This window comes from Fundulus heteroclitus, chromosome 22, assembly GCF_011125445.2.
Source record: "Fundulus heteroclitus isolate FHET01 chromosome 22, MU-UCD_Fhet_4.1, whole genome shotgun sequence".
Taxonomy (NCBI): domain Eukaryota; kingdom Metazoa; phylum Chordata; class Actinopteri; order Cyprinodontiformes; family Fundulidae; genus Fundulus; species Fundulus heteroclitus.
In genome coordinates, this window is record NC_046382.1 from 37,774,466 (window position 1) to 37,796,003 (window position 21,538).

General features: G+C 40.4%; 1 protein-coding gene across 3 annotated transcripts in view; it reads left to right on the forward strand.

The window, feature by feature from the left end:
* Positions 1–21,538, forward strand: part of atrnl1a (attractin-like 1a) — a 410,176-nt gene that overhangs the window by 152,345 nt on the left and 236,293 nt on the right. For all 3 annotated transcript variants that reach the window (XM_012872822.3, XM_021321643.2, XM_036126662.1), the window contains one exon: positions 10,939–11,032. In XM_012872822.3, the coding sequence (XP_012728276.2) occupies positions 10,939–11,032 (94 nt within the window). The remainder of the gene's footprint in view (positions 1–10,938; positions 11,033–21,538) is intronic.

Sequence of the window (21,538 nt, forward strand, 5' to 3'; positions counted from 1 at the left end):
GTTTGGACTTTCCGAAAAATGCAGCTATGTATACAACATATAAACCCTAAAAATGCACAAAATCAAAGCAGATGCTTGCCAAATGCTGCAGCAATTAACCAAGACATAGAAAATGTCCTGATTACCTACGGATGTATAAGTTCTGTATGAGCTGATGGAGGAGAGACTCCAACTGATGGAAGGTGAACATCTTGATTAATACGACTACTAATTGCTTTTACCTCCTTTGGACACACATATACTTTTCAAAGTGTGACGTTATACATCCAGGGTGTACCCCGCCTCTCGCCCATTGACAGCTGGAGATAGACACCAGCACCCCTCGTGACCCCACAAGGGATAGACGTGTTAGAAAATGGATGGATGGATGGATGAAAACGAACTTGGCGATGTCAAGGTAACAATCAGAATCAGAAATACTTTAATAATCCCAGAGGAAAATTACTGTTTCAGTACAACCGGCATAACATACATCACAAACATTTCAGGGGGAGACGATTTACTGAGGCCATGCTGCCAAGGACACCGCTTACACTGTGCCCACAGGGCGCTGCCATTGACTCTGTGGAAAGATAGTAGCCACGATAAGGGGAGGAAAAAACACATATTTCAAACTTTATCCTAATACAGAATACCGTTTGAGATATCAAAAAGCTCTGCATGAGAAGCACAAATAAGGCGAGACACATAAAAGCAGAAAGGTAAACATTGGAGACTAGTCCGCGTCCTCACTAAGACTAAGAAAGTAGAGCACATCACCCCAGTTCTAAAGTCCTTACACTGGCTCCCTGTATCTCAGAGAATAGACTTTAAAATACTTCTGTTAGTCTATAAATCCTTAAATGGCTTAGCTCCTAAATACATCACAGACTTGTTATCAGCGTATAAACCATCCAGACCACTCAGGTCTTCTGACTCCAGCCTGCTCTGCATACCTAGAACCAGAACCAAACATGGAGAAGCAGCTTTTAGTTCCTATGCTCCAATTATCTGGAACAAACTTCCAGAAAACTGTAAAAGTGCGGAAAGCCTGAGTTCTTTTAAATCAAGATTAAAAACACATTTGTTTAAAATTGCCTTCAACTGTCCTAGTTAACTGAATCACCACTTTTTTGTTCTATTTTCTATCTATATTTTATTCCTACTTGCTCTTATTCTGTTTTATTTTGCTATGTTTTAATCATGTAAAGCACTTTGCATTGTCTTTGTACTGAATTGTGCTATATAAATAAATTTGCCTTGCCTTGCCTAGTCGCGTGTAAGTTCATATGTTGTTGTCTGTTTGGGTGAAGTGGTTATATTTCCGTGAACACTCTCCAGAGGCTTCTGTCCTTGATGTTATCAGCAGGCCAACAGTTCAGAAAGCATCTGCAGATGTCAGCGGGGGAGGAGGGAACAAGGGGAGAGTTCTGAGCTCTACGCCATAACAATCCAGGAGTAGAGATAGGGAAGGCATAATCCAATACTTTATTTCTTATGAGGACAAGCTGCACTGACTTTCCGGTCAGCTTTCAGTCTTTGCTGGCTCCAAATGGCGAAATCCAATATTCCAAATTAGTTGGGCTTTTCCGCATTTCACTTCCAGATTTTATCCCATCTCTCCTTGAGTTCAACCACCGAAGCCAGTCTGCGTACCAGCACATCCAGCTTTTCGGCTCTGCTCCTACAACATCCGGGTCTGTTCGTTTATCGCCTTAGTGATCGCGTCCTATGCAGCCGCCAGCCTGATCAAGGCCAAATGGCTGACCGACATCCACTTAATTTGCTGATACATCAAAAATCCACCAAAACCAATTAGTAGAAATCCAAGTATCCTGAATCCAAACATGTATATGTCTCCACGTCCAGGACTGGCGAAGTCGAAAGACACACCGTTTTCCATCCAAGAATATATGGTGTATCCCACAAGATGAGTCAAATCGGGACAGGACTGGTCCCCCTTTCGCTGCCTACCCGTTGAAAAAAAAACTTAACTTAATATGTCCTCCTGACACAGTAACACACTGTACATTTATGCCTGTTGCTCCAATTCCCATACACAATAAGAAATGCAAGTGCATCAAACGTGACTTGAAACGTTAAAGGACCTTATATTCTGCAAAATGTGCTTCTTTTCTTATCCTTTACACTCAAACCACTCACCTCAAATAAGACACATTTTTACGTTATGCCAATATACTGGGTATGAAACAGTGTGACAGCAGCTCAGTAAACATCATTATCAATGAAAAGGTACTAACATCATTCAACTGAATGAGTAGCTGGACCTAGATAAACTTAACCTACCAGTAGCACATAATGATACTCTTTCCATTAAATACATTGATCAGCCATGATCTTATGACCATTGATTAAAAGTGGACTTTTTGTTTCTGCTCAGATCATGCGTCACTAGCAGATCCTTTTTGTCCCAACACCTTAGTCACATTACCATTTTCCTTAATCAGTGTTTAACAGTGTTGCAACATGGTAGAGCTAGTTAGCCGCTACCCCAATTCATAACTGAATCTCTGCCTCCTTTTAACGACCTATTGGCTACCGATTCACCAATTTCCATCCACGGACAATTTTGGGTCGGTCCTGAACACTGAACACTAGTAGCACTATACAAGTTAATATTAAATACAGTTAATGTGGTAGATGTAAATTACATCTGCAATAGGGGCTTGTGCTAAGGAGACATAACATATAACTTATAACTGCTGCATTTGAGTCACCTAAAGACACATCATCCTTTTGTTTATGCAACATATTCAGGCCCCTACCCCTACCAACATAGTCAGAACTGATATCAGCAGAAGAGGATTAAAATATTTCATTTATAGCTCTAGGCTTCTTGTTTAAGTTTAGCTTGCAAAGCCACTTCCTCTGTTCTCTCACATTAAGGTGTGTGGAGTTTATAACTGCAAAGCCCCTGAGAAGAAGAAAGAGTCGTCTGTAGAAACAGATAAGGTTCTCTAATATTTTCCCACTGATGTATTTCCTCGTCTGTGCTTGCCTGCCTTTAAATGCCTCAGACAGACTACCCACACAACCAGGATGCTTTGGAGCTGTATGTGTGCGAGTGTGCATGTGGAAGCCGAACATGCAGAAGCAGTGGGGTAAGAAATTGTCCTCCCTCTGAGGGGCTTTCCCGTGTCCCCGGGAATATGATTTATATCAAAGTCTTTACATCAGCCTTTTCTGCTAAGAGATCTGTGCTTCCTTTCACCTTATTTCTGTACAGTCAGCAGCTGTGTCGCATAATGCTTCTTGCTTCTTATTTGACCATCTAATGTTTTTGATCACATTGAGTTCATTGTGGACACTTGGATATAGCAATTTTTGTTGACTTGTTGTATGTTGAGTCACATAAAAGTTTTTCTTTTTGCCGTTCAGTTCAAAAGCAAAAACACAGATGCTTGAAAGTTAGTAAACTCTTTAGAGTTTTATGTGTATCTGTGTGAAATGACATTAAAGGACTTTCTTACATGTTCTAGAAGCAATTTAATAAAGACCCAAATTACACGGAGATAAATGCATTGTAGATATTTTTAGCCAATTAACCAAAACAGAAGAGCTTCAACTCCTTATGACCTCTTGATTTCAGGTCTCTAAACAACTGCTCCACAGGATTAATAGTACAACCCAGTAACACAATTACATTGTAGAGGTAAGACTTGTAAGTTCAAGACTTGGCAATGAGTGTGAATATCAAGTATGCAACCTAATGTCCAACCTAAAACTAACTTCACTGTAGTTCAAAATGGGCTTACAATTGTGTGGTACTTCCCCATAAATGAGCTTCAGCCACTCTGATTCTCTCATCCTTCTGGAGTAAGTGGAAACTTCCATCCATTTTTGAGCACCATCGGACATAACAGGTCCTCTTTTCATTCAGCCATTGTCTGCTCGAGTGGAGTCAGACATGCTAGCACTATTAAATTAGTCGACTGACGAGTTAGTTGGGGGGGGGGGTTGCTTGATGGTGTGCTCTAATTGGAAGCTGACCGCCCATGAGCGGGTCCTTCGGTGCCTGCTCTTGACAATCATACAACCTCGTCAGTGCACACCAGATCATACTATGCCCCCAAAACCACAAAAAAAGGAAATGTGTTCTCATTAAGGATCCCCTGAACTATAGCTTTAGGGGTTTCAACTCTCACGCAATGACCGTGAGACACACGCATTTCCCTGACCACACACACACGTCACACATGACATTCCTCATGTAAGAAAAAAATAAAAATAAAAAACTAAGCCCCTATGGGTTCTTGATGAGCTGTTGACAGCACTGTCCGTCCAGAGCTCAGTCTCTGTGGAGCTGTTTCTGCCTCTTTCAAAGCTTGTGACCATCACTAGTTCTTGCTGTAGTTAGTGTTAACAGAGCAGCAGAGAAAGTGCAATCAGTTATGAATCATTTTAAAGGCATACTATGCAACATTTTTCAGTTAATTAATGTGTTCCATACCGTTTTGGATGATTAAATGAGTCATTTCAGGTCGAACAAAGGTTTTCTCGGCCGCCCTGGGGGTCTGTGGGGGAAATACCGCACTTGCAATTGCAAGAGCTCACGGCCCGCACACACAGAAGTCTCTCTTTACGGCGAGAACTCCATGTGTTTTTGCCCTGCCATTCACTATATGCACGCGCGAAAGCAACAACAAAGAACCACGTGTTAACGTCAAATAAACATGCAAGCATATCGAGTTTTATTATTATTATATTATTATTATTATTTTATTTATTTTTTTTTATGTTGGCGAGACGCGAGGCGGCGGCTGCGGCTTGGCGAGGCGGTGGCGGTAGCGTCTCGCCAACATAAAAAAAAAATAAAAATAATAATAATAATAAAACTGGTGAGGCGGCGGCTGCGGCTTGGCGAGGCGGTGGCGGTAGCGTCTCGCCAACATAAAAAAAAAAAAAAAAAAAAATAATAATAAAACTGGCAAGGCGGCGGCCGCGGCTTGGCGAGGCGGCCGCCTCGCCAAGATAGCGCTGCGGAAAGCTTGATGTTCATACCTTCACTGTGTTAGTCATTGTTTGTACTGCCGTTTTTTCCACTTTTCGTTGCGTTCGCCTGTCTGCTAAGCTCAAAACAACCGCGCCTGGCTTGATGGAGAAACCAGAACAGCTGAGCATCTTTACGACAGTGAACTTTTACTTTCGCCCTCTGGGGGGAGCCTCGCTGGAAAATCAACCCCGGTTGCATAGTATACCTTTAAATGATTAACTTTGTTCAGAGATTATTTGTCACATTTGGGGTCTGTTTCATTTGATCCTTTCATGCGTGTTTTAAAGAATAAAGCAGACAGCTGGAGTGGACTCAGGAGGGTGGAGTTTTGGTTGAAACAGACAGAATTTCTGGAGATGAGCGACAATCAGAGCAAATTATATTTCTGTCAAAAATCTGGAAACCGCATATGCCCTAACAGTGGCCTTCTTTTTGCCATTCTTTCAGAGAGACCAGGTTTGTGGAGAGCACAACTAATAGTTGTTCTGTTTATACATTCTTCCAACTGAGCTGTTGAGCTCTGCAGCTCCTCCCATGGGCATCTTTGCAAGCCACTGTATCAAACAGTCCTGAAATAGAGGTTGTTTTTTTTTTCTTGAGTTTAGTTCAACGTAAAAAATTATTAGACTATGTAAACTGTTCAGAATGAGAGAGGATGATGCCCTCCTGAAACTGAATTGATTGACTTGACTTAGATATTTTTAGCCCAAATTTGAATTTTAAGTAGTCGTAACTTTTCTGCATGTAAGAGAAAATGAGATGCACGGGAAGCTTCATAGCTCAGAGCTTATCGGAGCATGCTGAGCGGGGAGCTGGTTTCTCCTTAAAGCGGAACTGTGTTTACTGCTTAGAGATTTGTTTGGATTCCACTGTTTCATGTGCATTTGAAGAAAGGCTGAAAAATTATGCACTTCAGTGCAGTTTCTGTTTGTTCAGCTTTTTAAATCAAGTTACATCACAAAGTAGTTATGTTTTCTTTTTAAGGTCATGATTCAGCATTGTATTTCTAGAAGGCCTCCAGGATTATAGTGATTTCCTTCTTATATTGGATTTTGGTGACATTTCCTCCCATTAAATTTTGGTAAAGTGTCAACATTGTATGACAATACTGACTTTGCTTATACAGAAAGCTTTAATGACTTCCAAAGTAGGTCATGTTTTAGGCGGTAAGGTTTTGGTAATAATGTTAGGCTCACCAAGCAATTAAAAAAATCTCCCATACTTAATGACTCTCGATTGCATACATACCTTTACGAAACAGGAAAACAGTTGGATGTTTTGTTCCTGATATCTGATCTGATCTGAATTGGTTCAAACAGAAGAATGTGCATGCCCCACTTCTTAGTACGACACTTTACTAAGATCAATATCAAGTAAATACAGAAAATGCACTTGTGCGAGCCACCAGAACTGACAAAGACTCCTGGATAGGTGTCAAAACGTTTTCAGAAAGAACTTAGCGAAAATACGCTTGCCTCCGATTTAAGCCTGTTTGCTGTTTTTTTTTTCAAACTTGTTGATGGTTTTCTTCAAATTACAATCAAATGTAAACTGAAAAATGCAAACTTGGCTTTCAAGTAGCAAAAAAACAACAACACACTAGGACAAAAGAATATTAGAATAAAGAATAAATTTATTTTAGAAATTTATTTAGAATAAATTTTGGCGACAAGAACAAAATGCTATTTTTTTCCCCTGTTGTCCTTTTAATAGTTAACTCACATGAAAGCATTGCATGATGTAACTCTGTGATTCACACAGGCCCGTAATTCAACCCTAAATCACTTCTGAATGGAGCCACCGTAGGCAGAGACAAACAAGAATGTTCTCTATAACCTTGTGTTACAGCGTGTTTATATGTGTGATCACATCCACACACGCATAGCTGCTTCCCACTCTGGCTGGATTGGCCAGCTTGCCTTGCTATGATTCTTTCCTACTGGCTCTGAGACAAGCCTCACAATAAAAAACCGTGGTGAGCTCAGGTCAAGGTAAACCGAAGGCGGCGGACAGATGATGAGAAGGAAAACAACCAACATCTTGCATCCCCTCTTCTGTCTGGGAAGGTTGCCTGATTAATCAGCATAAGAAGAACTGAAGGCACTTTAAGTGAACTTTTTGAGTGCACCCATGGAAAGAAACAAGGTAGAAGAGTTGGTGTTTAAATGTCAGAAGCGTAGATTGTGTTCTGGTGTTCGGCGAGAAAAACTGAAATGCTAAAAAGGAGGAACAACGTCCTAAAATTACACCGACCAGCAACAAAAATAGACAAAAAGGTCTGATGACAGCCTTTTAGGTTTCAGATAGTCGACAAATTACAGGTTTATTAGAGCAGGTTAGGGTCACCTTGTAGTTCATGCAATATTGATTTAAAAGGCTGACAACAAAAGGACACAGTTGGGAGAAACGGGCCTCATCTTCTCGTAAAAGTGTCACCTCCAGTGCCAAGAAAAAGTGGAAGAGATGGTGGCTGTGAAAATAAGGCAGAGAAAGCATAGAAAATCCTTCAAAACAGCGTCTCTCCGCCGGGGCAAGCGGGCAGAAATATGGTATTTATGTTTTATCTCATATGTCTCTCTCCCCTGTTGATGTCAAGCCTGTCTCCATCTGTTCCACAGCCCGCATCAATATGAGCGTCTCAGCGGAAAACCAAAGCTTCAAATTCTTCTATCTATGAAACTGATTTTGTGTTTGTGTCATATTGAAAAAGTGTGTTTTATCTAAAATCAGAGGAAGGTTGACCCTACCTAACACCACTGACACCGGATGTATGGTTTGACATTTTTTAGATCAAGAATTTACGGTTGCCATGTATTACCATCATGACGTTTTTAATGAGAGAGACACAGAATTATATGGGAGGAACTGTTGCTTTGGAAACACAATAAACATCAGCGTTTAGAATATATACCGTATTTTTCAGACTATAAGGCGCACTTAAAATCCTTAAATCTTCTCTAAAATTTATGGTGCGCCTCATAATCCGATGCACCTTATGTATGATTACTGTTGTGCTTACTGACTGATTTTATGTGGCATAATGCGCTCAGAAATCTGTTAAAATGTGTAAGTATGACTTTGGTTAGCAATGAAGCCGCTCTGCTTAATTGATATTTAGTTTTTACGACTTCTCGGCGACAGGAAGTCTTTACATCAAACTTTTTATATTTTAGATGTGACACCGACCTTGACACACTGAGCTGACCCAAGCAGGCGGTCGCAAGGACACTCTGCATCACATTCTCTCTCTGTTCTCACGGACAGGTGTGCGTTGGGAGCCAGCTGGAAAAGAAATGGCTCTAGCTGCTCAGCTAGCTAATCACACATTTTATCATTTGTTCCGCCACTTTGTCCCACTGGCAGAAAGTGTGGGAATTGTAGGAATTTGTCACAAGAAATGTAGGCAATAGTGCGCTCTACTATGAAGGGTAAAACATCCACGGAGAGTCAGCGTAGAGTCAGCACATCTTACAGTATGTACACAGTACACCTGGGTATGTGGGAGCCTTTAGACAGCCCACGTCTGGAGCACATGCTAGCAGCAATAAACCTAGTCAGTTAATTCAACATAAAGTTACGTTTATTTTGGCCTTATGTTAGAAACATGGCAGTGTAGTCCAGCTACTCTGTCCTCCCTACAGAGATGACTAGCTCTCCCTCTCAGCATAGAGCGGTGTACCTGACTGGGCGGAGTGATATTACACACTATTTAGTGCACCTTATAATCCAGTGCGCTTTTTGGCCCAAAAATAGGGTATGAGGGATTTTTGAAAGTTGAAGGCACTTTAAAAAATCAAGTTTTTAGAAGAGTTGAAAGTGTCGAATAAATTTAGTTGAAATTGTTAAAGAAACTCATTTTGAGTAGGACGTGTTGTGTTATTCCCATCCATTTTTATCCTTTAGAATTTCAGGAAAATTAACAAAAATACCATAATTTAGTTCTTTTGTCATAGCCCATTGCACTTCTTCTATTCTGGACTTTCTAGCATATCAGACTTTAACTGCTTCTTTATCATGTATTACTGATGCTGGATTACTGCTCAAAAGGCATGAGCCATACTTTTTAACAACTTTGTCGTTTCATTTGTGTTTGGGCTTGTAGTCTAAGGTAAGAAACATGGAAAAACATAAAATATAAGAGACAATAAATAGGAGCCTAAAACATTGGAGGAAAAAACTGACAATAGTTGCTGAAGAGTGATGTTTCATATGGAACGGCCAATTCGAGTATCACACTAACACATTCAATACCCAAAAAGGAAGGTTGTTTCGGCAAAGTCTCCAGCACAAATCTATGGCATAGATTAATGTGGATTTTTCCCGTGAAGAGGAGGAAGTCCAGGGAAATGTCTGAGAGCAGCAGCGTGCAAACCCAGCAGACCAGGGACTTAAAATGCTCTGTGGTGAGCCCCTTTCTTTCTACAATTTGCCACAGTTGAAAAAAAAAATGGTTGGTGACAAAAATATCTTATTCCAAATAAAAATATTCTGCCAGCATTCAGTAATTACCGCTCTGGTTTGGACTAGCATTGCTAGGTACGACAGCACTCTTCTCCAAACAACTGTGTCAGCTGGGGAAGGGGAAGCATTGTGTTTCTCTGTGGTCTGTTCCATGCAGGAGAACACTCAGGTCCCTGTGACACTTTCTATGACTTCTCAATAAATGCACTTTACACAACCTTAAACCCTTTGTATACTTGATTATCTGGATTCTGCATGTACTTTTAGCATAATTTGAGATATTTGCTCCTTTTGCCAACTGTCTAGTCACAGGTTAATTGCTCAAAAGTCTTAGGTCACCTGTTGCAATGACAGCAGCACAGTTCTCTTGCTGACGCCTGAGGAGAAGACCTCCTGGTGCTTGTTGGACTCCCAGGGACAAACCGAGGCCTGCTTCACTGCAGCCATTTCTGTCAGCTTGAAGTCCTTGATGGTACAGAAATCTATTCATTTAGCTGTCATTTGTGTAGCAGCAGTTTCTTGACATGCAAGGCCTTACATGATTGGCTTCAAACCTTCCCTCAGGCATAACCATTGCTAATACTTTAAGATGATTATTTCAGGTTTATTCTTTCACAGGTTCACCTGTGCTCAACATATGACTGTATTGAAATCAGATTAGTTCATTGTTTTTGTACCAGGGAAAAAAACAGTGAAAAGGTGCTTCTGTTATGAACTCAAATCTTTAGGCTAATAAAGATCTTTGCGTGAATGAACACACATTGGAGCATTCTGCAGAAATTAATCCTCAAACACACGTTTTCAGTACAAAAACCGACGCTGGATAGGGTCAGACTTGTTATTGCCAAAACTTCTGACCCTGACTTTACATTCGTTAAAATGTCAATGCAGTAAAAGTATACACAACCTATTGCTTTCAAGGCGATTACTTTAGGAAACAACTGACGGCCGTTGAGATGGCATCAGCTGAAAGGAAATATCATTCAGTGCTGAGCAATAAGAGGAATCAGATTATTCAGAGACTTTTCACTTTGGCAAAGAAAACGAGAATGACTCAGCTGAACGACACTTTCAGCTGCTCCGTAAATGACTAATTCATCCTTTTCATTTATGTTAGCCCTCCTTTCTTTAGCCCCTCATCTAATCTGACTCCATTTTCCTTTTTCGACCTTTCCCACCAGCGCTCCTCCACACGCGTCCTTTTCTCCTCCCTGTCCCTTCATTCGCATTCATTTCCACACCAGGAGCCGTATTAACCGCACTGTTGAAGGATTAGTGTGTTTATACACAGAATGCTCGTCTTAGCGCTGGATTCAGAGCAGCCCCATCATCACAGTTGCTCGGGATTAGAGCCTCGCTCGGAGAGCAGTTCTGCAGTATTTTATGGAGCTTATTTAAAGAAAAATAATCATTCTCTAAATAGTTTTCAGTTGAAAAGTTCCTGTCTCTCATGCCCTCTTTTATTCTTTTGTTTTGCCTCGCAGCCTGCAAGTGTAACAGCCACGCCAGTTTGTGCCACGTCGGCTCCGGAAAATGCTTCTGTACCACGAAGGGCGTCAAGGGAGACCAGTGTCAGCTGTAAGTGCGCCGACATGTTACCACGTTATGATTAAACACCTCCCAGACCCTGATTTATCACTGGGATCAGCATGTGTGGGAGCTGGCTGCGAGGTTAGCTGCAAAGGGTCTGAACAGCTTTCTTTGAAAAACTTTTCAGATTTAGGGACTTTTGGATTACAGGGAACGATTAAGACACTTCGAATCAGGGTTTTGCCTACCAGAATATTCAGAACAGTATAAAGGAATGTGTGTGTGTCTGTGTGTGTGTGTGTCTCTGTGTGTGTGTTATCCTCTGACTGTACCAGACTTGACCGCTGCAGCACTACAATATTCTAAATGGCTTGGCAGACAAACGCGGTACGGAGACAGACTGAGAAGTGCTGCATCGATAAATCTAGCTGGCGAGGTTACAAAGCAGGGACAGGCAGAACACGCTGCTGTGTGTGTGCGTGTCTGTGTGTGTGCGCGCGCGTGTGTGTGTGTGTGATGTGATGTGATGTAATAGCAATGCATACTAAGATGACACAGGTCAAGCAGGGAGATAAATGCCTTTGCTCTTTCGTTAAAACTAAAGGTTAGCACAGTATAATAGTAATTCCTTTAATTTAGATACACAGAGATACAACAATTATTCACCCTGCTGCTAAAATGCAACACCTTGAATAATGTGTTAAAATGTATGTTATGCTTTATTTTGATACATTTTTTAATGCAAGACAGAAAACAACGGTTAAACTGAAGTTTTTTAATGTAACACGAGAAATGGCTTCCCTTTGGGACATCCTATTCCTGATGCAGAATAACAGAAGCATAACAAGGTGAGATTAGCCAGTCTTTCTGCTCAGGTAACAGAGCCTTCCTTCAGCTGGTGTAGCTCCAAAACAGCTTCATTTTAAGTGGTTGTTGGGACGGCATGACAGCATATTTTAGTGATTTTGAAAGTTTGGCTTTAAAAACGGTGGTGCGTCCTGATACTTTTTAGCGTTCACTGATTGAAGAGTTAATGAAAGACTGGACAAGCCTGGAGACAACAATTAACCTCCGAAAGCCAATAAAAACATCTGGGTTCCTTTAAGGTCGTGGAAAAATATCAAGCTTTTTGTACTTTTCAGATTGTAAGTTGGGGAGAAAGAGTAAACCGTGGAAGAACATTTCAGTTATATTTATTGAAATACAAATTTCTGAAAATTTACTGTAATTGCCAATGCAGTTAATTGTGTGTGATTGAAGAAGATTGATGTTAGAAAATCTGATTGCTTCCATCATTCTATTAAGTTGGAAGTGATTTTGTTTAACAAGTGGGACCAATTGGAATGTAATTGACTTGGAATCTACAGAAATTGAACTAATTTTGTAAAGTGTCATGAGATGGCATGCTGTAGGGGTACACAAAAATCAGTTTTAAAGTCACGATTCAGTATGTCTGCTTCAGTCGAGAGAATCAAACCAAAAGTGGCCCCTGTTGAACTGATTGGAGATTTGGTGTTTGGTGATTTAATTTTATTAAAGAATGAGCAGGTATAGCAGATAGATGGACGGATTATACAAGTATAAAATGGTATTTGTTGTGTAGAAATTATTTAATAACACCGTCCACACATTTGAGAAAAAAAGAATTAAATCACATTGGTGTTGTTTTGATATCTGAAAACTCCAGTCCTCAAGATGCACATGAATGCACCATGAAAGCGCAGCTGTCAGTATATTCGCTCTGGTTCAAGGGACTCATCCCCATGGTGCCAGTGTTTTGTTGCATCTCATTTGTTGTGAAGTGTTTTGGACTGGTTAGTTGCTCCAGGCAGGTGGATTTGGATTTTAGCTGATTTTTCTCCAGTACCAGCGAGGTTTACATTCATCTGTACATCATTTAAAGGCGAGTAGTCTGGTTAAGTGCAAAGCAAGCTACAGACCTTACTGATGTTGATAAATGAAAAACCTTAATGTTCCTAAAGAGCAGAGTTTAGTGATACCTAGGACTCCTCTTTGTTTGGATTTGGTGTAAATCTTTGGTGTAAAACAGAACTTGTCATTTTGCACTTTGTTCCTCGCATAAACGTTCTGAATGTGTCCAGGTAGAAAACAGAGCCGTAATTGTTTAGTACTAACCTTGCCTGCAAGATGAATTCTCACAGTATTTATGAGTTCACAAACACACAAGAATTCACCTTGTAGTGCCCAGGCTAAAACTGGTAGTTTCCGAAGCAAAAATGGTTAGGGCCAATCACGTTGCAATATTATGGTCTAAGGCGGGACAAAGCAATAGCTGCTGAGCCCACAGCCGATCCAACATAAACATGGCAGCCCAACAGGATGCACGCATAAATGCTGATATCATCTATTTTGTAAGAATCCACAATTTCTTCTTTGAAAGAAGAACAGCAAGAAGTGCTTTGACTAGCTTACCTTGTTGTGGTTTCTCATGGTGCCTGCTGCTTACACTTTGATTTGATTCCGTGATTGGCTAAAAACAATCTTTGGTAGGCGGGCACTAGGTGTCTCTTTGTCCAACCAGGTCGGAAAGTTCTGCTGAATGCCCCTCCTTTCCCCAAAAGGATTCAATGTAAGCAGTCCCAGATTAATAATGTGCAGAATGTAGGGTTCATGTTATCAATGTGGCTTGCCAGGTTGATTTAGTACACGTGCATACCAAACTTACAGGGCTGCACCTGACATGTCTACAGTTAAACCCCTCGTACAAACAAGTGTTGGTTTTACTGATATTTTACTCCTCAAAGCAGACTATGAAAGAGGGAGCACAAACATGAGGAAAGTGCTCAGAGGATAATAGTAAAAAAGTCATTTCTGAAACATTTTTATCATAGGTTGTCTGCGGTGGCCAGAGTGACAAATCAGCCGTCAGTAAGCCCGTCACGCTGAATGAGTACTAATTCAGGACCAAAGGCTTCCCAGAAGTTTTTTTGCATTGGAATTCCCTGTCTAATCACACAGTGTCAACTACGTCTGACAAGAAGGATGCTTTTTCATGGAATCTAGGAAAAAATGATGAACCTTCAGCATTTTACAGGGTTGCGGCAAGATTGTGCAAATTGCTGGGTTCTGTTTTATGCTTTCCGTTCTTTAGATCAACCCACAGGTTTTATAACGGAATAAAGACAGAGGACTGAGATGACCATGGGAGAAGATTGATTACCTGCCTGGTGAACCATCCATGTTGATTTGGCTATATGTTTTGGATCATTGCCCCCCCTCTGAAAGACCCAGTGATGACAAGGTCTTGCTTGACTGCTAGAGGGCAGCAGACTTTTATATGAAAGGTTCTGATGCTTTAAAGCACAGGTGTCAAACTCAAGGCCCGCGGGCCAAATCTGGCCCTTCAAGGTAAATTATCCGGCCCTCGAGAGCCAAAAAAAAAGGCATATATCCTTTTATAGTGTATAAAGTGGCTAAAACTGTGCCTCCTGTAAGTGTAACTCACCCCAATATCAACTTGTTTTGCAGATAAACTGTATAAACTGGGCCTAAAGGTGCTACTTTTATGTTACTGTGCATTTTTTATACTACTGTGTGAACTGGAATGAAATTATGAAATGAAAAGTATTGTCTCTACACATGCAAGCGGCCCTTTTAATGACTTCATGATGCCAAAGTGGCCCCATATAGAAATTAGTTTGACACCTCTGCTTTAAAGGGTTCATGACGTCATTTACTCTGAGAAGGTTTCCTGTCCTGTTTTTTTCCATTTTCACCCTTTTTTCTGTATTGTTCCTCTTTGAATTAGTCCCATGTGTTATTTGTTCGCCATTCAAAATGTCACTCACCCATGTTTCTCTTGATTATATTTTTGATATAATGAAAATAATCTGTGAACCAAAAGTAGCTTTAAACAGTTTTGATTGCTAGAACACAGCGAAACATATTGAGTTTGACCCCGCTGCTCTCAGCCGTTACCCTCGCCGCCGACTACCTGCTGCTCAACTCAGAGTGACCCATAAGTAATCCCTGTCTTCAGCTCCGTCCGTTACCCAGACTGAAATCAAGAGGAGCTGGCTGTCTGACTGAATCCCTCTAAATGTCCACTTTAATCAGTGTTTTCTGTCAGTGAAGCAGCCCCAGCACACACACACAGACTCAGGTCTACATGTTAACATATTAAAGCAAATAAACAACGTAGCACGGTCATCATCATTTAGCTGCTTATCTTAAACATCTCTGTGGCTCTCCCCCTACCCCTTTGTTTAAAATGTCAGGTTTTTTGTGATAAACATTGAACAAACAGAGATTTTAAAACATACTCCAAAATTTTAGGGGACATGTATCATGTTAAATTCAAACCCAAAATGGGTTTATGTGGTTAGAAAATCAAATAAAACAAGTTATAAAATCCCCTTTTCATTCAAACCTACCCTAACTCAGCATCTTGAATTAGTTGTGTTTGCTCCCTCTTCCTTGCCAAATTTGAGATTACATCTTGTCCATGGATTTTGTGTCACATCTGCTTCTGGACACTGGCTAGGCTGAGTCCAAATGTAAATGTTTTTTTCATCTGAAGCCACTCTGTTGTTGACTTGGATGTGTGAGTCACTCTGGTGCTTAAAAAGAATAAATTAGCGGTCATATTTGAGTCGAAAATGAGAAGTATCTGGAGGTAATCATAATTGCATCCACCTTGCTTTAAAAATCCCAGTTCCATCTGATGAAAAGCAACATCAGGATGCTACTACCACGTACTCACTGTTGCTATGGGAAATCTTTAGATGAGGGTCAATGATGCTTTTGGACCAAACACAAATTATTGCCTAAAACTTTCAGATTGGCTCCATTATTCATAATTCATAACACATTACCCCAACCTACTTCCTAGTACAGGCATTCATGAATCCAGAGATCATGACATTTTAAACAATCAAAGCAATAGGTAACCGGTGGTTTGATAAAAGACTGGCTCTCATTGGCTGAGAATTGTGTCATGCATACTACAATTCAAATTGTATACATATAAAAAACCTAAACCATTCATCCTTTTCCTTTTTATGTTGGTCTGTACTGTAAATCTCCCCAAAAATGCAAGTAAATATATTATTAAATGTAGTGTGAATATATTTGAAAGGAATCATGATGGATAAAAGGACCTTGATAATGAAAAATACCTTGGCCTAAAAGAAAATGCTCTGCCATCACAACTGTTGGACTCAAGCGAAACCTTTTTAAATACCCTGATTAGTGAAAGGACTAGCATGAACAAATGTTGTAGTAAATAAAGTATAACATGATGGCACTGCAGCTTGGATGTCGTGCTTGCAGCTTTTTGGCATATGGGGGACTGTGCAGAGCTCCAGCTGAGAGTGAGTAAATCTTAAAAATGGATTAGGGGTTCCACACCTGCTCACTTGGCACCTGCCATGTTTATGGCAATTTTTATTTCATTCCATTTTTTTACTGCACACATATTATTATTTTGCTCGAGACTGCAGAGCCGAAATGCTGCATGCACTTGTGTATCTAACAGTCCCTTTGCTGCAGTCATGTTTATTCACTTTTATCCACCTTTTTCTCCGCTATCTGAAATTCATTGCTGCAGCTGTTTTGCTCTTTAAATCATTTTCAAACACATAGAGCAAGATTTGCTTGTCTCGTTCATTCAAAACGAGCGTCCCGCCCCTCCTTGGGTGCATGGCGGGTGTCCAGAGGTTGCAGCAGGTGTGCAGTTGCATACATATCTGCGCGTATACAAAGCGACAAACTGAACTAATGGCAACATTAGCTAAAGCAGATTGCTTATCCCTTTGTGTGTCCGTCATGGCGTTTCTGTGCACATGAATATATTGTCCCAGTCCTCCCTACATGTCTAATGCATCTATCACTTGTCAACATCTTTCAGTCTGCCGCAGTTTGTCCCTTTCCTCCTTTGGCCTCCCCTTCAACCCCCCAGATCCCTAACACATGCTCAGAGCCTCACTAGAGCATTTCATATTATATATAAAAACACTACTCTCTCACCCAGCCCTCATACTCCTGAGCAGGGTGGGTGGCTCTCCATTTCTCAAGCTTGTGTCCTCTACTAGAGGCCTGGGAGCTTGAGAGTTCATCTTAGGATCTTAGCTGTTCCTAAGATTGCGCTCTTCTGTACTGAGATGCTAATTATCAATGATCAAAATGTCCGGTTAGTTGGCCATTACCATTTTATCTGTGTCTGGAAGTCCAACGGGACTTAGCTCCATCGTAGCTCTGTCGTTCTCCACCACCTGGAGAGGTGACTCCCATTTTGACCTGGGGGTCTCCAGTTGGTATTCTGCACAGGCCCATTTACACTACCCTTGTTAAACCGAGTCGAGCTGAGACCAGTCCGAGCTTGGATCAGTTAACCAAGCCAAGACGACCGTTTATACACCACACTATCTCAGTTCCTTTGTTGCTGCTCGCCTCCTAGTGGTGATCTGCGGTACTACCGCTCTCTTGGATTGAAGGCGGAACCAAGCAAAACAATACAGCACCGCCCGTAACATTCAGGATGTTATGCTTGATATTGTGATATTTCGGTGTTTACGGAGTGTCAGGGGAAGAAGGCAACCATTGGTGAATTTTTTTGAGAGAGTCGGCTTTTGGGAAGTGGATGAGACAAACGAACGTCTAATAAAGATTTACAGACACCGGAAACAGACACTGAGGTTCATCACACTGCTAAGCAGAATCATCTCTGGAAACCGTGTGGCACGGTAAGGAAGCTAGTATTATTATGAATGTCTGAATTTTGTCTGAATGGAGTGTGAATCAGGACGTGCAGCCACACTCGCTGGAAAAACCCGCAGACAGTCAGCTGATTGTAAGGGGATGACGCGGTCTGCTCATGCGCTCTTCGTTATCAGATAACCGGGATAAAAAAATATCCGAGACCTGTTCAGGAACTGGTCTGCATTTAGCGAGGTCCGGTTATGTTTAGCGCGGTCCGGTTCAGTCTGCTGACCATTTACACACAAGAGTTATCTCGGTTACCGAGCTTGGACTGGTCTCGGCTCGGTTAAAAAAGTGTAGTGTTAACGGGCCTTATTGCTCTGGTGCTCGGGGCCCGTTCAGTGCTGTCCTTCAGTCCGGTCCTCTATAGCCATTGGTAGGATTTGGTCATGTCAGCCACTTCAGCTATTTGTCGGTGATACATCCCATGCAGGGGTTTTCCTCTCACGATGGTTCCTTCACTTCCTTCTCTTCCAGCTTCTATTGTCTGAAACATCTTCCTGATATATATTTTTGGAGCTTGGATGTTTCACTGGTGGCTCTGATGCTCACTAGGCCTCTGCCTCCTTCTTTGCACTAAGTGTATAGCCTGCAGATATTGAATTTGGGGTGGAATCCACCATGCATAGTGAGTAGCTGTAGTGTTTTAACATCAGTGGTCTAAAGTTCTTCCATTGGCCAACTTATTATGTATGTATTACAATTTCTATTATAAAACTTTGCACGCAGAGCTTTTTATACCATTGACTTGTATGTTTGTTTGTGTGGCTAAAACAAGGATATTTTAACACAAAGCAGAGATACTTGATTTTGTTGCTCCATGAGCTAAATGAGAATACAAACTGTATAAAATGATTTAGGTTGGCTGGGGGCTCTGTTTTTACCATTTTTACCATCCCTTTAATATTAAGAGTAATCTTTTTTCTTATTTATGAACATTAAACATTTCAAATCTTTGTTTATTTGGTGTTGTTTGTTCTTGCAAATTCTTTAGTACCTTACGTTTTCTCTCTCATTAAATAAGTCTCTTATTGAAAGCTGTTTTGTAGCCACTGACTTTTGTTCTGCCATCAGAGTTTTCATTTGTTTTAAACTTTTAGGTTTGGCCATTTGGACCTGAGACCAAGTAAATAGATGGACTAAAACAAAACAAAAAACACAACACATTTATGAAAATATCGCACAGGTTAAGCTGTGTATGAGAATTTTGAGACTGTTATGTGAAAAGTCAAAATTATTTAACCAGTGGTTTTGAATTACATTCAGAAACAGTTCCAATGTGTATACCTTATTTCCTTTTTGTTTTTTGCATGGTTATGTTCATTCACCTGGAATTGATGCACCTTAACTAATCGTCTATCAGCTCATTTGGTTTCCTCTTTTTCACTTCAATCATTATCATTTCTACCCCTCATAAAACCACAGCAATAGAGTGCCTGTATGTTCCTAAAGTAAATGATAGATTTTTTTTTTTTGATGCACAAGTAGGGCCAGTATCAGCTTGACTCTTTTATCTGACATGTTAATGGGAGGTTTATGATATCAGCAAGCAGAGCAGAGCTTTCAGTACTAAGAGGTGTGTGTGTGTGTGTGTGTGTGTGTGTGTGTGTGTGTGTGTGTGTGTGTGTGTGTGTGTGTAGAGCTGAGTAGCCTCTTGTTTTAAATGAAGAGAACTCAGCCTCATGTGGCCCTTATTTTCTCCCCATTAGGGGCGCTGTATGGAGCTTATGTGTATGGCCTGTCTTTGTTTGAGCCCTGACTTCAGGACTAAAGTGTCCCTCCCTTTGTGGCCCTGTGGGTTTATTCTAACTGGAGGGCCGAAAGAATCAAAGCACTCGCAAATTGTTGTAACAGTTTTAAAATTGCTGTGTGTTGCTCTGATGTGTACAGATCACATGTTTTACTGCTGATATTTACTGGTCAGGGGTCTCATTTATAAAACTTTCCGGGGAATCCATACTAAAAGTGTGCGTATGCCAAGAAAAAAAAATTGTGTGCACCATAAAGCATTCAACTTTATAAAACCATGCGCATGCACACCAGCACACAATTTTCCTTTATAGATGACAGCTGCACCCGAATGTTTGCGTACCTGGTTCCGCCCCATGTTCAGCCCTCAACACGCCCAGATTCAACCATACATGGTCAATGCAAAGCACCTCGTGAATGTTGATGTGTGTTATAAGTGGGTCAGCTGATCAGTTTCTTCATCATGGTGAAATGGCAGCCACGAAGAAAAAAAACCTAAGAAACTGTGAAAGAAAATCACAGAGAGGAGTTTATTGTGTAAATCAGAGGTTAAAGCACACGTCACCCACATGAAAATAACTTGTTATTGTATGTATGTTGAGATGACTTTTATTTTAGATCGTAGACTGCTTTTAGGGATTCTTTTATTTATTTTACGGGTGCTTATGTGTAGTTATGTGTCACCAGTACAAGCATGAATAGCACAGCAGTTTTTAATGCTTATGATAAAGTCAATCTATGATTAAAGTCTGATATGGAGTGAAATTGAACATGTCAGAGGAATCCTCATGCAGTTTGGCTGCAATTCACCACTTTACCATCTGCATCGTCTCCAAAACGAGCGCACGTCTGGGTCAGAGTTGCTGTGAGGACCGCACATTTTCCCGTCAAGATCTTTTTTTATAGATCCCAACTTCGGCGTGGAAAAGTGACATGCGCACGTTTCAGGCCCAATTTTGTGTATACGCAATCTTTATAAACGAGACCCCAGATGACCTGGGAAGGCGGTTTGACTGCATTGAATTAAAAGGTAAAACAGTAAAAAGGGTTAACCATAACCATGCCATCCTTTTCAAAATTTTATTTGTAAAAAACATGTTTCTTCACAAACATGTGCTACTTGGTATTGGCTTCTTACATACATTCCAAATAAACCAATCAATAAATTGATAAATAAATAATTGTGGTTATTGGATCAGTATATTTGAATAGTAATTTTCAGTATTTTTACTTTTATATTTTTTTTAAATTATTCTATGTTGTTTGTTATTTTATATATTTGTACTGTTTGTTGTGTACAGCGTACCCTGTCAAACTTTTTGAATTCTCTACAGTCACAGCACTGATTTTCAACAATATGTTGCATGGTCTTTTCTTTTTTCTTCCTCTTTAAAGTCATGTGGATGGATTTTCCTACTTTTTAAACATTAACGCAAACATGCTTTTGTCAAAAGCTTTGCAGTATTTTTTTTTGTATCTTTCCCTTTTTCAAAAGCTGCTTTAATAGTTGTTGTTTTTTTTTTTGGTTCTGTCTGTGTATTTTCCTTTTTTCTGGTCAGAAAAACTTTAAGTGTGCTCCATGTTCTTTACGTTTTTCTAACTTTGCTTTATTTATTCGCTCAGTATTTATCATTTACTTGCTGGTAATTGGAGAAGTGCGCTAGCTGAAATTACGGGTGATTGGATGTTTCAGAATGACCAATAGGAGCTAAAGTCTCAATGAGAGGAAAAAAACAGGATATAAAAGTGCTCTCAAAAGGTTTTTAATGGCTGTATTTAAACTTGTAGCACTTGTGTCTAACACAAACCAAGGGCTTTTCATAGCAATCTAAATAATCTAATCAACCAAAAAAAATTAGACAAGAAAAACAGTGCCTAAACCAACACTGAAGTTAAGGTGCATTTTATTAAGCCAGAACTGCCAAGTAGAACCTTTGGAGTGTAGACTTCACTATTTCTAATTTGGACAAATACTGTCACGGTTATAGTATTTACTGTGCCATTATTTATATTGGCCGCAATTACTGATTTTGAAACGTTTTGAGATGTTTTACCTTATTTTATTTTTTCTGATTTATCTGAAGA